Source organism: Solea senegalensis, linkage group LG19, assembly GCF_019176455.1.
Source record: "Solea senegalensis isolate Sse05_10M linkage group LG19, IFAPA_SoseM_1, whole genome shotgun sequence".
Taxonomy (NCBI): Eukaryota; Metazoa; Chordata; class Actinopteri; order Pleuronectiformes; family Soleidae; genus Solea; species Solea senegalensis.
The window spans coordinates 10,868,419-10,887,646 of NC_058038.1; the positions used below are offsets into that span (position 1 = coordinate 10,868,419).

A 19,228-nucleotide genomic window follows, 5' to 3' on the forward strand; every position below is an offset into this window, starting at 1 on the left:
CTTTGGTTGTCCACACGTGGGTGAACCGCTTATGACTCAGTCAAAGTTCAGTGCCCTCCTGTTCGGTAAACACTCGCAGTACACGGTTCATGTTCTCTCCTTTCGTCAGTCCACATTTGAACTGCGTACAGCTCCATTCTTACTTTTTTGATTTCCACTTGTTCGCCAAGTGCTTGCTCCCTGGCAACTGTTTTGTTTTTCTTTGTAAAATACTGTAAGGACTCGGTTAAATACCCAGAGATAATGTATGTTGGGATTTGGCAGAGTAAAACTAGACTGGAATTGAATTTATCTCCTTCCACTTTCAGTTGTTCTCAGTCACATTTTACCAGTGCACAACCAGAGGGCAAGAACAAGTCATTATTCTAAGACTTGTGGTAGAAACAGACCATTTGTATTGATCGTGGCGATCAATACAAACCAGCAGCGCTATTGATCCTTCTTCTCACTGTCTGTATGAAGTCATTATTCTTCTTTGAGTTTGTTGATTTTTAGTTTGTTTTTTGTTTGTTTGTGGAGGGCCAAAAAACTAAATGTTAATGAGTCGCCTCGTTTGCATTTTGCTTTTTAACTGAAACTGAATTATAAGCCTCTTGTGCTGCAGGATGGGACGAGCCTGCTCCAAGTGTTGTTTTCTACTGCCATCTAGTGGCTGTGGAGCTCAAACTTGGTGATGGGTGTGTCAGTGTAATGGCCGGTGTGACTTTGAGAGAGTAAATTGATTGTGTTTAATTCCTCTGTTTTATCTCACACCTGACGACGTTCTATTGATTGATGCTTTACTTTTATTTTGTCCGTGTCTCAGACTTTTAAACCACATTGCACAGTGTCTAGACACAAACCTGTAAGTCATCACCAACGCTGTCAAATGAGATTATATTGTGTGATTTGTAGTAAGAGCCAGGATGTGAACACAACTGCCCAAGTTGTCTCGTGCATTTAAAGTTGACACTGGAGATGGGTGATGTGTACGGTGAGGCTCTGCTCGGCTCCCCCCCCCTCCCCCCTCCCCCACAGAAAACTCATTGTAACATGAGTCTGTCTCGCAGCTGTTTCTTCCTCTCAAACACCCTGGATGTATATTCTCATCAGCTTCAGAGGCTGTCAGATGTCATTTCCCTTTGGTTTCCAAGTCCATTCAAAAAAGAAAAAAAAAAATGTGTACCTCTTACTCAAGCCACCAATGGGAGGCGCTCATTGCCTTTGGGTTTATTATGTCAGGAGCCCCTGCCTGGACCCACCACCTTTTCCACCAAATTCCATCAGCAGACTTGATGCTCTTCCAGGAGGCCAAAGGCATGCTGAAATCTGGAAAGTATTAAACAACCTGCTGGTGGAGGGGGAGTGGAGAAGGGAAGGTGGGGCGGTGGGGGTGAGGGAGAAAAGGAGAGGGGAAGTGAAAAGTGGGGGATGGGGGGGAAAAAAGAAACGGAATACAGAATTGTTCATATACCGCCCTTTGCCTTGCTCTGTTCCCTGTCCCCTCCCACGCACACATGATATTGTGTGCACCCCCCAAAAAAAAGAATCCAGACCACTCCCCAAGCAGCTTCGGCATTTTTCTTTTTATGTTGGCAGCTGTAGTTTGCAAGTTCCCTTTTTTCTTTTTTTTTTTTAAATGGCTCATAAACAAACGGCCATTTCTGCTGTGCAGTTCTTCACTGAGTGTGTGTGTGTGTGTGTGTGTGTGGGGGCAGAGGTGGTGGAGTGGTGTGAGGAGTTGTTTGCTGGCGCAGAGCTCGAGGCCCAGTGCCATGGTTCGAAAGCCTCAAATGTGCTTTTGTTGTTGCAGGCAAAAATGAGAACGCTGGACGCCTTCCAGACATCCTTTCCCATGCTTTGATACACATATCTCTGACCATATGTGTCGGGGGAGCTGGGAGTGGCGGTGGGCGGCGAACTGTACCCCAGTGAGAAGTCCCACCCACAAAAAATGTATAGTATCTCTCATGTGTGCCAAGTTGAGTTTTTCTGCACGCACGGACGGAAACTCCTCTTCCAGAGAGTGAGCCGTGTTAGTGCGTATATTGACGTTTTCGTTCAAAATGCTCAATAGCGCCTGCATTGACTTAGTTTCAATCCAAACAAAGTAATGATCATCACTTAATGTTTGTCAGTCGTTAAGTAAAGCGATTCTCCTTGGCTTGTGTTTTTATTGATTAAGTCTTAACACTTATTGCCAGAGTCATTCGTCTTGGCCTCTTTAAACGTCTGCCTTTTTTTTTTTGGCCAAGCAATCAAACTAAGTATAAGAAGTATATATCACACGAAACAAAACGCCATTGTCTGCAAAAATTGGTTTCCCTCTTTGTGTCCCAAAAGATGGGCCGGGGCGTTCCTCCATGAGAACAAGACACAAGAGCACGGATATTGATGTTAACAGGAGAAGCGAGCATAAACATTCCAGTACCCAGGGTTGACCTGCTGACCTCTAAACCCGGGAACTGCAGAGCCAGCCGCAGGAGACCACACACACCGGTGGTGGGGGGAGGAGTGAGGGTCTTCTCCGGTGTCCTCGCTTTAAACATCTTCAGATGCCTATTCTGACTCCTATAAGAAAAAGCAGGCCGTCCACTGAGCATCAGCGCAGCCGTCCCTCTCTGGGATTGTTGCAGGTACAGTATGTCAGGATGTGGGTCCGCGGGTCGGAAAGGTTCTTCCAAGGGAAACACGGCTCTTGTTCTCCCCAGCCGTTGTGCAACGAGCGGTTTCCTTTATGAATCTGCAGACTGTGTCAGAACTACTTTGGACCGGACCCAGATCTTGAGCATTGAAACGTGTTTTCCCATCGAACAAAACCACAGTAGATGAATCCACTTTCACCTCAGCAGATTGAAATGACTTCACGCTGTGGCTCTTTCCGCCACGAATAAACAAACAATTAACCCAAACAGTATATGCAAGTTTGATGTGTTTTTGTCTGGAAGTCAAGATTTCAAAGCTTGACTGTTCATCACAGAATCTGCATTCAGCATGTCGCACTAAAATCTGAACGGAGGGGGGGGCGGGAATCCTAAGTTGCCATAAGATGATTCATCCCCTCATTTTCCATTCTTTCCTTCTGTTTGAGCAGTGCTGAGCTAACACTGTCTCACTCAGCTGAAGAGAAGCTCGCTTCTTACAGCTCTCCGGAGGTCTGGCCTGGCTTGCACTCATCCATGACCACAGGGGAGGGGGCTGGGGCTCTACTGTTCTCGGCCCCTTCATTTCTTCCCTTCCAAGACCTGCCCATGACTGGCTGATATACATATTCACTCACATACCACTTTATTAGGTACGTGTGTTCAACTGCTTGTTAACGTGAGTGTCTAATCAATCGCATGGCGGCAAATCAACATGTGGACGCGGTCCAGACAACCCGCTGAAGACCAACGTGAGCGTCAGGGAGGGCACCAAAGCTGATTCAAGTGACTTTGAATGTGGCATGTTCGTTCAGTATTTCAGAAACTGCTCTTTCATGCACAACCATCGCTAACATCAACACAGAGATGGTTTAGAAAAAACACAACCCCGCAAATATCCAGTGTGTGACAGTTCCCTTGCTGCATCCAAGCTATGCAGAAGACCAACCCGTCATTGTTGCTATTTTCTTTATTTATATAGCACATGTCATGCAAAGCACAAGATATGATTTGTCTACTAAAATAAAATAAAAAGAAATATATATATCACGCACCTTCTTTCGTGTTATCCTCCATGCGAGGGTCAAACCCATCTGACACGGGGCAAAATTAGAATTAGGATTAGAATTAGTCATCTTTGCACACACATACCAATTTGTGATAGTGAATTTGTCCTCTGCATTTGAACCCATCCCAGTAGTGAACACACACACAGGAGGAGCAGTGGGGAAGCATTTATCTGCACCCAGGGAGCAATGGGAGATTGGGTGCCTTGCTCAAGAGACACGCCAGCCCTTGTTCCGTTGCAGGATTTAACCAGTGACCCAGTTCCTTTCCTCTTGGCCGTGGGCTGCCGAATGCAGGCTAGGTCGCCAGTCCGTCACAGGGTCACAGAGACAAGCATCCACTCTCACACACAATTTGTGTCCAATTTGCCTAATCTCCAAATCTGGACTGTTGGAGGAAACCAGAGAAAACAGAAAGGATCACGTTCCAACCGGGTCGTGAACCCAGAACATTTTTTTACAATAAAATAATGTACCCTGTGTTATGCGAGTGCGCTCGTACTGCAGTCCTCACTTCCAGTATGACTTCGCCAGTGAACCCAGGATTGATCAAACAAGGCTTTTAGATCTGTATCGCGCACTAAAGGCCACATCCTTGCCAACACAGTCTTGGTGCCGCTCCAACGCAGGCTGCATGCTCGTACAATACACTCCTTGTTTGGTAGACACTGCGTGCCCACTGTGGAGCGAAACACTCCGTGGCTGACCAGGAAGTGGGGGATCACAAAGGGTCACCTCCCACAGGCCAGCCTTGAACTTTGACCTTCTAGTCCTTATTCAACTTCATCTCTCCTCTAATGACTAATACCAGTGCCACTCAGGAAGGAGCTGAAGGACAATCTCGCCGTTTGATGCCTTCAAATAATTATCAGCATTATCTGAAAATAAGTGTGTCTCTCCGTACCTGTTTTCAAAAGCATCTTGAGTTCTCAGCTTTATTATTTATTTATTCATGAATGATTTAAAGGCAGGCATAGTTTTAAAGGTCAAAAGTAAAGTATGTGCAGCTCCGTAGCTATGACAACACCTCAAATACCTTTGAACTCATGACAGTGCATCTTTATTTATCGTTCACTTATTTCTCCTTTCTTGTGCATGCCTCTCTTATTTGTACAAAACGATCCACTGTTCCTGTGGCGTAAATCTCAGCGCACTTTAATATCAGCACTGGCGGAGCCAATAAGGCCGACTTTCCATTACAGTGCATCACCTTCCTGTTTTCATGCGACTCTATATACACAAGCCCCAGTCCACGAGTGGAAACAACTGCAGCAGCGTAAAAAAAGGCTCATTCACTTTCCCCCAAATCTCCAAAGCATCATAAATCAGGGTGTGGCGAGAGATACAAAACAACACTAGGGTGAAGAATCCCAGAGCTCCATGTGAAGCGATGACTTTGAAACACACTGTACTGGGTGTTGGTTCCTCCAGTTAACAACTCTGTCATCCAGTTTGTGCTCTCCTCCCTCTGGCCATGGTTCCCTCTGGGCTGAGCTGGAGAGGAGAGGGGGAAAAGTCCGGCTGATGCTGGCTCACTTTGTCGTTGTAGCAGCCAGACGCTGACTCTCCTCCTTCCCCGGGTTTACACAGCCAATCGGAGGCAGCCGACCATAAACAGTTCTGTATGTGCTTGTGCTTGTGCGTGTGCTGTGTTGGTTTGGGTTGACTTGTATTTATTTTATTTCCTCTGATTATTTGGTGATTGAATTAGGCTGGATTTGCATTTCAGTCGAGTAAGACAAATGCTTTCATTTCATGCGTATTTTGACTGCTCGGCTGTCAGAGAAAGTTCAGCATATGTTATTTATAGACAAAAATATTTAGAACCTTAAAGGGGCTAAAGCCTATGTATGTGCAACTCGAATTGCGGGCACTGCAGTACGAATGAAGAATACTGCGGCCCATTATGCTCCTTTCCCCTCCTCACCGGAGACTTGCGGTTGCCAGGTAGTTTAAGGGAACCAATCCCACACACATTTTAATGGTGACTAAAATATCTGTATATCTAGTATATCTATATTTTAATTGAACACGTTTACTTAACCTCTGATGGCATATCCCGGTCATTTTTGTACATTTCTTGAAATAACGCCCCACCAGATGTTCTCTAAAATGACTTCAATGCACAATTGTTTGACCGCACGACAACCTCGACATCTTCACGTGATAGTGAATCATTTGTCGGCCTAAAATTTGAATCAGTGTTGATTATAAACATAAATATTCAACGTGCCGCTTTGCACGTGGCATGTCTGGCTGAGCTCGGTGGACCCAGCTGAGCGCCATCTCCTGGCTTTTCTTTCTCAGACAATTGCCTTTTGGCAGTGTACCTAACATGGCAAAGCTGAGTTAAGTCTCTCTCCACCCTCTCCATCTGCAAGTGATTGCTTTGAGTGACAGCCCAGTGAAATGCTCAATAGGAGAAAAAAATAGGGGAGGAGAGAAAAAAGGGGTCGTAGGGGATACATCTCGAGGAGCAAAGCGCTGCATGACTAATTCACACGGCAATCTCCAGAAAAACATTATGGCGACTGCGAAAAACCTCAAAATTTATAGGCGTGGGTTGTGCGTATGCGCATTGTTTATGTGTTTCGGAGGGCATGTGATCTGTGACTTGGTGTGCAAGAGGGAGGTTGAATAAAATTTGAATCAGAGCGGAGTGGAACAAATTGAGTAGGAATGGTGAAGTAATCACTTTTTTTTCTTTCAGTATTCTCTTGCTGCATGCTCCAGCTGTGCTACGACTTTTGGGCCAGCCAGGAAGTGTTGGAGGGGGCGTGTGTGGGGCGGAGGCTGGGTGAGGTCACCGTGCTGGTGGCCCTAGGGATGGGAGGATAGTTGAGAAACGAAAGGGTAGACACACTTAGTCCACTGTTAGTGCTCAATTTATTCCCGCTTAGCCTTATTGTGGACGGAGGCCTTCATCAGGAGCATATGGTGTGTCGAAAAGAAAAAAAAAACCCTCCAGCGCACGCAACATGTGGAACACAACACAACAGTGCTGCCATTTTTAACACTGTCAAACACTGACCCCCCCCTTCACACATGTGCCCATGCAAACACAGGCGCTCATAGTAAGAGTGAGTCACCCACGGACCCATAGACATATTTTGAGACCACTGAAAGAGCCTGGCCCTGCGTGCCTGGGATGCCTTGGGTGTGACCAGAGTGGCCTGCAGTGTATGTGTGTGTGTGTGTGTGTGTGTGTGTTATGGTCACTGCCTGTCATTCACGGCCTTTAACAGCGGGAGGAAAGCCAGCCAGACGGCAACTCAAGCAGACACCACACACACACACACACACACACCAAAAGAAAAGGCTAATCTGTGGAAAGAACTACTGTACAGGTTTTTTCTGTGTCACCAGCAGTTGTAAAGGGAACTCAAGCGTTGGCCGTTGTCTTGACTGTGACACAGACACAGTCTCATTACAGTGGTAAAAGCACAGTAATGAAACTGAAAGCGTTGGCATCGAGCTACCTGTCGCTACTTGATATTTGGAAAGTGAAACCGTTTTACCGTCACAAGTGAGTTTCCCGTTTTACCAGAACTTTCCAGTCATCCGCTGTGCAAAACAAAAAAAAAAACAAAAAAGAATGACATTGTAGATTGTCTGACGATCCTCAGGACTTGGCCGGCACAGCCTCCTCCCTCCTCCCTCCTCCCTCTGCAGATCTACAAACCCAACCATGACCTCAGAGAATTAAATGCTCTCCCTGGAAAACCCCCACATCCCCTAAGTGGCATTTTGGGCTGTCATGCTACATTGTGATTTTTCTGTATGTGTACGTAAGAGAGAACAAGACTGCGGGGACATTTTGTTTGTGGCTTTAAATATGTGACTGTGTCTCCGACTCCGGCATGCTTTGTGTATGTGCTCAACACATGCTTGCACTTGTGGTATTTACTCTAAACACACGTTATTAAGCCCACAAGACTGATATTGAACCATGCAGAAGTCCAGCGTTGCTTGTTACCAGGAGCTGAACTGTGGACCCACTGTAATGAGAGCCCAGCTAATTGTTTTGAAAGCGTAACTTTATAATGGAAAAATATCAAAACAATGTCTGTTTTCAGTTAAGCCTCTCTCCTTCCCATCCCCCCACAAAGTGGAGAGTTCTGTCCCAGCTGCCATGCTATATTTTCTCCTCTAACTTTAACACTTGCTTAAACCATAGTATGGCTTTTAATATAATTTTTCCACTTGCACGTTTTTTTTTCATCATGGAAGATGACTAAAGGCCCCATTTAAAGTAATCATACCAAAGCCCCCTGTGCCCTAAAAGAAAAACCGAGATGAGAGCTATATTTAAACAAAAAAAAAAAGGAATTGTAAATGCAAAAATGCAAAGTTTCCTTCTTTCCTCTTCGCAGCACCGCTTGCTGTTTTTGACCACACCCAACTTCTCTTCAGTCATGCGAGATTGAAATTCATTACATAAAGGAATGGAGCGGAACACGTGTTTTGAAACAGTTGTATGGGTGGAGGAACAGGCTAAGGTCTCATCTGGAACGCATGAAGCATAACAATACATCCCAACATCTCTCATCGTGCCGGGTCAAGAGGTTACGCTGGGATGGGAGTGGGTGGGATCTGCTATGTTTTAGTATAGGCCGGTGCTGTAGGCTGTGTAGATTAAAATGTTCTTCCTGTGTCGTTTTGCATACGTGGAAAAACACATTTGAACTTTTGGAGAAGGAGACTTTTAAAGTTAAAATAAGTTTCATTTATGAGACACTGTCTCTCATGATCAGTGACTGATTTGCTCCATTTCACAGATATAATCAAACAGTGTGGCTGGTTCAGTCATGATTCATTTTATTTTTTATTCAGTTTCTGTTTGCACTTAGTCACGAGCTCTGTGTGGCTGTACTTTATTAGCGTTGGCGAAGAAGCACTATAGGCTTTTTGTTTTTTACCTGTTGTATAAAAAGTTTTCATCCTGTGGAGAGTATGAACGTCAGTATAAATGGTGATACATCCAATAATGGTTGAGTCACTTCCCTACAAATTTACAGCAGTGCTGTTTGTGAAAGGAATCAACAAAGTTATTTGTGTTCACTCTCTAGAGACAAATGTCTCTATGAAGGACTTGCCAGAGCATCCTAGATTTGTTGAGATAGTTCAAGACTGGAATGATGATGGTGATTAACTTTGCCGCCGATAGCTCGGTTAGTATAAAAATATGAATGTAATTAATATCTCAGAAATGATTGCTTCAACATCACAGAGAGGCATTTCACCGAGGGAGTGTTTGGGTTGCTCTCGGGGTCAGGGACGAGCGATGTGAAAAATGAGGCTGTGAATTTGTGCAGTTTTCCAAGTGTGTGCATCATTCATGTGCGGATTTGACGCGTTCGCTTAGTGCACTGCTGCATTTGCCAGAGGTTTCCCGATCTATCCTCACCTCTTCCTTCACTCTGCCGCTGAGAGGAGCTGTCAGTGAGTTCACTTCGCTGCAGATCTTATGTGAGTGGCTGCTCCGGGCCGCAGTCCAGACCGATGCCGACGGATGAGCACACACAACACAGATTCTCTGCTCCGGGCCAGGCTTTACGGCATGGCCACGGCTTCCTCTGCCCAGACCACTATACAGTCACCAGGCCATCCATCACGTACTAAAAAAAACAATCAAATATGACCCGTCCCGTCCTGCTACAAATTCCAAGAGGATGAGTGAGAATCGTCTTTGCTTTGTTGTACCAGTCAACAGCTGAAGAACATGGAAACTAACTAACTTGTTTTATTTTCTTTCCATGTGGTTCTGAGGTCTAGGTGTTCATCGAAATGAATCTCCGATGTGTTAAATACATCAAAATAAATGTTCCTCTGAGTGTATTACGTAATACGTCCTCATCTTGTGGTTTCGTGTAGCAACAGCCAGACTCATAACTTAAGTAGATCAAGACAAAGATAAAGCTGATTGAGTAACTGGTTCATGGTTTTATTTATCTCTTTCCCCAACGACTACCACTACATACCCCAAAGTACGTATTAGTATGCTATTAATAGGTATACTTGATTTTTTTTTTGTTTGTTTCTTTACATATAGACTTAATAATGCAGTTCCAAGTATTATATGTGCAAAACCCTCCTCATGACCTCAAATGCACTTACCAGCAATAGCCGTCCAAGCACACCTTACCTGGTAAATGAGCCCAGGTGCTATGTGTTGACATTGGCCAAACATGACTTTTGACCCCAGAGGATTCTCTGTATATCATTTAGACAAAGCTACAGCTAAAACAAATGGTGTGCTAAGTTAGAGCCATTTGCTCTTCACTGGCAGAGCTGATCTATAAAAGCTGCAAAGTGCTGGCAACTCTTAAGGAAAGAAAATATTTGCTGGTACACACCTCATTGCATACAGCGTCTGAATTGGCAGCCTGCAAAGGAAGCACTGCACTGTTAGCTGTCAAAGGATCACACCAACACACTGCCTGGAAAAGATAGCACAGCAGCAGGAATGAGAAAACCACTGATACCAAAGTAGACAAGAATTATTTTCTTCCCTGGGAGCCGTGAGGGATTTTAGTCACAGAATCTCAAAGCAAATCACATGACCAAGAGTGTTTATTCAGATGCAGTGATTGGAATTAGAGGTTAGTGGCATGTAGCGTGTCCGGTGCAGTGTGGATATTTATGCTTTGATCGCATATCTGTGAGAACTGCGTAGAAATGACAGCAACGAGCGATTAAAATGGAATTCTTTCACAGTTTTCATTGCTCAATTCCAAACCCTCGAGGCCAGTATCGCTCTGATTCCAAGCAACAGTTTGTATGCTGGCCTCGCCTGTTGGGATGTGTGTGCTCATGACATCGACCTCAACAGGAAGCCAGGGGCTAATGATTAGCACATGTTTAGCATCACTTGGGTGCCACAATCTGGAGTCTGTCATGTATGTCTCTGATTTATTTCATTGTTGTTGCTGCATAGAGAGAGAGGGAGAGAGAGAGGGAGACAGGCATTTCTAAAGGGAAGAAATGAAGCGCTCTCTCTCTCTCTCTCTCTCTCTCTTGCTCTCTCTCTCTCTCTCCGCTCGAACATTTCTGCCGTTTTTATCTGATTTAGATTTTAGCCAATGGAACCCTTTAACTCGGTCATGGTCCATTTTACAGCCTCCAAAGTCGAAATGGGAGAGGTGAGACAGGGCGTGTGCAGCACAGATGACCTAATATACTTGTGCACAGAATGTCATAATGTGACAAAAAGGCCCACAGTATCTGGATCTTAAATGTGCTATAGGCTATGCTACATGCATTGTAAGGCCTGGTCATATCTGAAGCAGTGTGTAGCTATGGATTGGCGTGAATGTATGGATTTGTGCATCCAATAATATTCCATTTTATTGTGTATAAACGGGGCAGGGATACATGGTTCCCTCCCACAGTCCAACAACATGCATATTAGGTCAGTTTGACAGTGGTGTGAATGTGAGCGTAAATGGTTGTTTGACTCTGTATGTTGGCCCGACGGTGGACTGGCGACATGTCTCGGATGTATGACCTTTGTCAGCTCCCCCTGCAACGCCCATGTGGAGTATACAGTGATACAGTGGATGGATAAACAGGGAGACCGTTTGAATCCCAGTTCAGTCAGCTGTGTGGCTTTTCTCCAGGTCAGCTTTCTCCCACAAACATGTGGACAGCGGAAGGATAATTAGAGTTCGAGCTAGAGTAAATTAGAGTTCCTAAAATGACCATAGTTATGCGTGAGTAGTCTGTATATTGCCTTTTGCCCAATGTCAACAGGTATTGTCCCCAGCTTGTCCCAGAACCCTGAAATGATAAGCTGTTTAGATAATGGATGGATGGTTTGTGTGTGTGTGTGTGTGTGAACAGTATGACCTTTACGAGTATTTTACTCCAGGGTCTGGGTCTCCTCCTGCACTGTCTGTGGAAGGAAGTCATCTGATACTCACTAAAGAGGCAAAACATAAACTCCAGCCAGCGCAGCCCCGAGGATCAGACGACAAAAGGGAAAGAGCGCACACATCCTGCGAAGCAGACAACGTCCCTGCTAAGGAATGTCACTATCATTTGACACAATATTGGAGCAAACCAGGCCATCGCGCCGAAAGTCCAGTTTAATCCTGCTCCAAATGTACAAACGGGTCATACAATGGTTTCCCAGCTGTTACACACAGGTGTGTGAGATGACCTTAGTGAGCAGGCATTGTGACCACACTGATATCAGAACTTTGGCGTTTCCTCTCGCTTTGGCAGTGACTTCCGAAGGTGAAGGAGTGCTGGGGCGTTCCATAATTCCTTCATATTCCCACATGTGAAATAGGCCGTCCAGCTGTTCCACCAAGATGTCCCTCAGTCGGCCAAGTCAGTCGGTAATTTCCAAAGCCTAATCCCTAATTCTCTCTCCCTCTCCCCTCAGTCGCATGTTTGCTATTTGAGCTGGCGCAGTCCCAAAGAGTGACTCGACCACTCCTGCAGGTGGAGCCCATGCGGAGCCGTGTACCAGGCCTGTGCTTGAACCCGGGTTGAATCATTCTCTCACAAAACAGCACACCACATGAGTATGACACCACCCCAAAACCACTCACAGGTCTCGATTCCTGCTTTAAACTCTGCACTTGTTTGTCTTTAAATACATTCTAATTAGATGAACGAAAACCGAGAGTTGGTACTTGCCATCGTTTGTCACCGAAGTCCAGCCGAGAGACACTGCTGTGATAACGTCTGCATATGCAGTTTCGCTGCCATATCAAGCGATGAACAAAATCCAGGACCACTGGAGAAATATTTGAAGAATTATATAATTCATTCTCAAACCACAGTAATCCTTGTTGTAATTGGTGTGTCATCGTAGGGGAGTGTTCCTATTAAGAACAGATTTTTCTCAACATAGTCACAACATAACAAGTACAAGAGTACAACAGTGAAATCACCATTAATCTCTATTTTCCGTTTTATATCGGCTGGTTTCCTTGAGGTACTGTAGCTCACAAGCAGAGATAGCCTAATGTGGTTATTCAGCTTTTTTAAAAGTACTTTCTAAAATCGCTCACCTGTGTCCTGGTAACACGCTCAATAAAGAGGGGTGAGGCCGTTTTATGTTTCAGCTGCAGCCTCTTCACAATGGCTGTGTCTTTAGTTACAAGCTGGAAGCTTCTCTCCTCTGCTCTCTTCGTGCCGTGTGCCTCCACTTTCAAAAGGAGAGGAGCTGTGTTTTTTTCCGATGATGAGCTCGAGGGAAACTGTTTTTGGATGGTTTTCAGTTTTCGACCACGTGGGAAAAGATCACAACTCGTCACGATTACGGTTCAGCCATTTCTGACAACACAGAATAATCAGTGAAGACAGTTTTGAAATAAAGTGAGACAAAGCAAACCCACATGCTTCACAGGAATTATTATTTTCCGAGGCAGGGTTTTATTGTGAAATGTTTATAACTCTCATACAATAATTACATACAAGATTCATTTAAAATGGCAATATGACGATTGGTTCATATATATTATTAAGTATCCATCCACTTTCTAATCAAACATTGATTGTTGTCTAACCCAATTCAATAATAAAAAAAAAAATGGGTGGGAAGCTGCGTAGCTCAGTGCTGTGAAGCTTAATTTTCTGTGGAATGTATCACATTATGTAACTTTAAACTTTATCATTATTGTGGCAATTCTTTGGACGCCTTTCTTTACATTAACAGGCAGAAACAGTTCCAACCCTTTAATACATGTGAGTAATGGTGACATTTATAGTCTCCATGCACCTGCTCTGACTGGGCGGCCAGGTCTGACTCCTAACCATGCAGCTGCTGCTGCTGCTGCTGCCGGCTACTGCCTTCTCCCTGACCACTGCGCCACTTACAGTTTCATAAACAGCGGCGGGTCCAGCTGAGTGGTCAGCTGATTGTCAAAGGGCTCTCCCTCGCTCCATTTTCTGCCCTTTCTAGTTCTGCCAAACGCGCATGGCACTGCCTCCCACGGAGCGCAGGAGCCTACAAGTTCCTCCCCTTGCATGTTTACAAACATCGACCACAGGAATGATGGGCCAAAAATGGTTTGGGAGACGAGGGAGAAGTGCACGTCGCTGTGTACCCGACACCCGGCAGCAGATCACAGTCACGTTTCAGCGTCTACACAACAAATGTGCACTTGTCACAGTTGTTGTTGTTGCGCGCTTTGTTTACAGCTTTGTCACTGGTGAGGAAATAGCCCGAGACCACCGTGTAATGAGGGATGCAGAGGCATGGTGGGCAGTGGCAGGCAACACTTTTGTCACTCATCCATGGATCTAATGTGCACTGAGAGCCAAGCTGTTCCGTCAGTTTAGCATGACCGAATCATTGCACTGTGTTCACTCCCTTTGGCACTGGACAAACCCTCCCTTTTCTCCGCAGACGCAGGAGTAAACAGGAGGCCTGCTTCACACACACACACACACACAGGCATTCTGGGCATACCGCGGGGCCTCCAGAGGGCTGGTATGTTCACATCCAAACACACACACACACATTATCTGGACAGAGTACTGCTGGCCATGTGTGTTTTGTGAAATGTGCACAAGGCCGCTCAGCCAGCATCAACCATCTGGAACAAGGTAGAGTCACCCTGACTGTCCTGACAGCTACGGCTGCAAGAGTGTGGATTTCAGGTGTGGCCTGCAAGTGTGAAACCAAACGCCAACAGAGACATACCGCGTGATACCGTGCAGATTCTCCATCCAACTTGTGCCAATACATATCGATACAGTCTGAGGAGCAACAGAAATACTCAATAAAGTAGATCTAACAATAAGTAATAATAATAATACATCACATTTCCATAGCGCCTTTCCAGACACCCGGGTAGGGGCAGCGGTGAAAGCTCGGTCCCCCAGTGTTCGGTGCTTGGTTCTGGTGATGGAGGTCAGGAGGTCATCGGAGACGGCGGATGCGGGAGTGATGGTGGAGAAGGTCAGTGAGATAAGAAGGGGGCAATTTTTTTTCCAACATAAATGTTGAAAATGTCACCGTCTTCTTAGGTTAATATTTTTATTTTTTATTTTTCAGCAAGTAAATGTGGTCGAGGGCCGATTTTTTGGGCCAAAACATCGTATCTTCATCAGGCAAAGTGCCTTCAAACGTCAGAAACAAAAAACGCATAATAATGTGGATGTTGTGCATGTGTGTGTGTGTGTGTGCGAGACATACGTACTCAATCACTGCTTCTTCTTTGAGCCTGACATATGGTAATAGTTACTTTACAGGACATTTACTCCCCAAACCTGGCTGTCCATGGCAACAGCAGTGTTATTATTTGTTTTTTTCGTACTTTAAAAGCTAACTGTCAATTCTAGCAACATCATCTGAATATTTTAATAAGTTTACATATATTTTTTTCAGAATAAACCCTTTGAACTCAATATGAAATTTTCAGGTTTTTTTCTGGAGATTTCAAAACCCGCTCAGAACGCTCAGCCTTTTCCTACTAATTGACTGTAGGTGTGAGTGTGGATTGTTTGTCTGTACATGTGGCCCTGTGATGAACTGGCGATCCCAGTCCAGTTCAACTTCCAAAATCTCAACATTTATTTGTTCATATGCCATATTTATGCCATCATCAAAACATTTCATGAATGAAAATCATACTTTTTCGAGTTATGCTTCTCCCACACAGAAAGACAAAGTCAGTCCTTGTTGCTTTGAATCAGTAACTCACCACCAGTTATACTCAAAAAAAAGTCATAAAAGCAGAGACAGGCTTTAGATTGTGCACAATAATACCATAGGATGCTCCTTACAATCCCTGCAGACTTTACTATAATCCAGATGATAGGCTACCGAGGGGAGAGGGGAAGGTGCGGTGGGGGAGGGTTGGGGAGGGAGAAAAAGTTTTGGAGCGGGCCTCTGGTGACGTGCAGGGCCTGCAGGGCGGTGTTCTCTCTCAGGCGGAGAAAGAGACGGGACTGGGGTGTGTGTGTGTGTGAGAGAGAGAGAGAGGGGGAGAGAGAGACAGAGCCACATCTGGAATAGTAGCTTCAGAGAAACAGTCGAGAGAGGCAGAAGCTGCTTAAACTCCCTTTTTCACTCAGACGAACCTCCTGCTTTGCCTTTTCGTAAGTTGGACGTATGTGATGGAGCTTCTTCCTCCTTTTTTTTCCGCGTTGGTTTTGACGTTTTCATTGACTTTGCTTTTTTCTTTCACTTCACCTTCTCCTGGACTTTAAAGTTGAAAAATGACTGTGGAGTTACTTTTACGCATTTGCCTTTACGCGCGACAACTGAGTCTTCTTAAGAGTTCGCGCGTGTATCTGTTGCCTCGCTGTGTTTCTGTGTTTGTTTAGAAACGTAGTGCGGATCAAATGGCTATAACACGCTGACGCATGGCGGGGCGGCACTACTACAGGAATGTTTTTTTCCCCTCTCTCTGTTTCCACGCACACGGATTTGCGTTTGTTGTCCAGCAGCACGCATCGATTAGTCGTTCGAACGTGTCGCTCAGTCGTCGACTCGTTTTCTCAGTAATCCGTTAACACTCGTATCTGAAGACTGAGGGAAACGATCGTGCAGATCGGTGAAGTAGATTCAAGTTAAAAAAAATAAAAATCGACTCTGTTTTATTAACACAGCGCCACGCTGAGCTCTCGAGCTCATCAGGAAGACATTAGAGTTCCCTCTCTTTTTTTTTTTTAACGTTTGCATGTAAGAGGATACTTTCACACTGAGGTAAACATTGCGGTTGGTTGCAGAACTGAGGGTGTAGCGCCATCTGGAGGCGAGACGAGCGGTTGTCGTCGAGCTGGGTTGGGTGATTTCGTGGGATGGGGATTTTTCTTCAACTATGGATTGACTCATTTTTGTCTTGTGTTTTCCTCCAGATCTACTTGAAAAATGCTGCTCATTCTGCTCGGTGTGCTCGTCTTGCACTTAATCATTCTCATTCTCCTCATCGTGTCCACAGCAGCCAGTGTAAGTTACTTGATTCCACTTCTTTTTTTCTCTTTTCACTTAATGCAGACTCTGTCTTTGCCACGATGTGAAGAAGTGAGCACAGGCTCTAACTCTTTATCGCATGCATGACCGTAGATTATTATCATTATTATTATTATTATTATTATTATTGCTGTTGGATATTGTTGCCTTGGACGCTTCAGTGTATTTAAATGACTCTGTGTTGTTGTGTTTACCAGGCGTGGTCTGTAGGTGGGGATAGGAGCACAGATCTATGGTACAGTTGTCTGATATCGTCCAATGGAGGCTACCACTGCAAGCCATCCAGCAATGAAGGTTTAAGAACACACACACGTTGTGGACACGCTGAGCAGTTACCGTCACGGGAAAGTTAACGACCGTGCCACAATTGACGCCTCTCGTTTTTGTCTTCCAGACTGGATCCAGGCGGTGCAAGCCCTCATGATCCTGTCGGTTCTCTTCTGCTTCTTTTCCCTCATCGCGTTCGTGTTCCAGCTCTTCAAACTTGTCAAGGGCGGACGCTTCTACTTCACCGCCATCTTCCAGATCTTTGCGAGTGAGTATGACTTCATCACACGCTGACCGGTCACACCCTGAGCAGATGTGGGCGGAGGAGGAGTGAGGTCATCTCGCATTCCCCCTACCAAATTCCTTCAGATCCTCCTCACTCCTGTTGTTGTCTTCCCTAGGTTTGTTCGTGATGTGCGGGGCGATCATCTACACTGTGATGTGTCCTGATGACTCCCCTCACAAACAGTTCGGCTACGCCTATGTGCTGGCCTGGGTAGCTTTCCCTCTCAGTCTCATCAGTGGCCTCATTTATATCGTCCTGAGGAAGAAAGAATGAGAGGAGGAGAGGAGGAGACAAGAGGGAGGGGTCGTAAGGAGACCCCCTTACCACAACATCGCACTGTGCCTACTGCCCACAGACCAGAGACTGACATCCCAACAATATAACAAAAGTGCATGTGTCACTAACAGTTGTAAAAACAGACAGGAGATACTGTCTCGCAGTCGCTGCGAATCGCTGTTACCGTTTTGCTGTATTTTAGCATCCATTCATCATATGCTGACAATCGTCGCACACGGTTTGCCGTGTGAATTTCAACACCCTTGCACAGCGTGATTCCCGTGGCGACAGTGTTTCCTCGAAGTACGTTAAGCAATATGTTGGTGACATATTGACTTTAGTTGCATGCTGACACCCAACACTTCCACGAATCCCCCACGTGTGATAACAACAACGACGAACAATCCCGCCTTTCTTTAGTAGAAGGATGTACATAGTGTCTGTGGTTTTTAGACATATTTATAACAATTTTTTTTTACATACATTTTTGTACATATTGTTGTCAAAGTTAACATTGTCATCCTCGTTTTTGTGATAGAGTCTGTGTCTCTCACAAGTCATGCAGCTGTGCCAAAGAGATGCCGCTTCAACTGCCAGAGTACCAAGCTTTTCTCGTCTTTGTCGTCTCCCCCTTCTTTGTCTTTAATTCGCTTTGAACGACGTGCCTTACTTAGAATATGTGTGTTCTTGAAGGAAAATGAGTAAATCCTCAGAAATAAACAAAAAAGAAAGAAACAAGTTTTTTTAGTAAACTTATGAAGTTTTTGTCTGAATTATCATTGTACTTGATATGTCAAATAATTTTGCATTTTGTAATCTAGTTTTAAAAATGGTGCTTTTTTTACCTACTATTCTTGAAATGTATAGCCTACTTTATGTTGCCTGTTGTGTTGTCGTACGATTAATTTGCTTTGTACAAACCTGTTCCCATTTTATTTGTCAGTATTCTTCAAAATAAACCTTTTGAAATAAATCCTTCTTACTGCAGAGCAATGCACGGAGTTTCTTTTGTTTACGCGAGTCAACCTTTCTATTAATAATTAGACCCTGCGGAAATGTGAACCTCCTCCTTTTACATCAGTCTCGTCTGATCTCATTTTGGGTGTCATCCCTTTCGTAGTAGCTACATTGTACCACAAGGTGGAGGTGTAACTATTGAAACACTCCAAAGGTCCTGTCGTTCATCTGGGAATACATATATACAATATTGCTTAAAAATCTGGTCAATATCATGTGTACAATACAGCCAGATAAATACAGTGAGATAAATGTGTGATGTTTAAGTGAAGGAACTTTATCGTACACCATCAAAAAACAAAAAAACAAAGCCATTGAAATTTCAATATTTCTCTCTAACATGTGGACAGTGACCCCTAGTGTATTCCAGACTAACTTAATATTTTTTTAAAAAAAACCTCAAAAAGGTATTTTTTAATTGGTGTTTGAAAAAAAAGGACAATAATAATACAATTTAATAACTATTATACAATTTAATTCTGTTACATCTGAAAGCAAATGAGCAGGCAGTCAAAAAATTTAATATAATAATGTGGCCATTGTTTGTATGTAATAGATGAAGAGGAAAATTATGTCTGTCAAATTGATTTATAATCTCTAGAGAAGCAACCTGAAAAGTTGGACGTCATTTAACTTTTTTGAGGGGCCCATTATTTATTATTCCACTAGGTGGTGATAGCGACACACTTTTTGCAGTGCAGTAATACCAACCTTGTTGTTTATTTGTTTGTTTGTGTCTGTTTGTTGTTCAGAATGA

General features: G+C 44.4%; 1 protein-coding gene across 3 annotated transcripts; it reads left to right on the forward strand.

Annotated features, from left to right (window-relative positions):
- Nucleotides 1-15,567: 15,567 nt before the first annotated feature.
- LOC122784685 (peripheral myelin protein 22-like) lies at nucleotides 15,568-18,441 on the forward strand. Of its 3 annotated transcripts, none has more exons than XM_044049994.1 (5): nucleotides 15,568-15,748; nucleotides 16,511-16,601; nucleotides 16,823-16,919; nucleotides 17,020-17,160; nucleotides 17,294-18,441. In XM_044049994.1, exons 2-5 carry the CDS (start codon nucleotides 16,524-16,526, stop codon nucleotides 17,449-17,451), a joined length of 474 nt encoding a protein of 157 aa, XP_043905929.1. In that variant the 5' UTR covers nucleotides 15,568-15,748; nucleotides 16,511-16,523; the 3' UTR covers nucleotides 17,452-18,441. The 3 variants fall into 3 exon arrangements, with proteins under 3 accessions (XP_043905929.1, XP_043905931.1, XP_043905930.1); XM_044049996.1 differs by having other exon boundaries at nucleotides 15,604-15,759; XM_044049995.1 differs by lacking the exon at nucleotides 15,568-15,748 and adding an exon at nucleotides 15,823-16,358.
- Nucleotides 18,442-19,228: the final 787 nt, after the last annotated feature.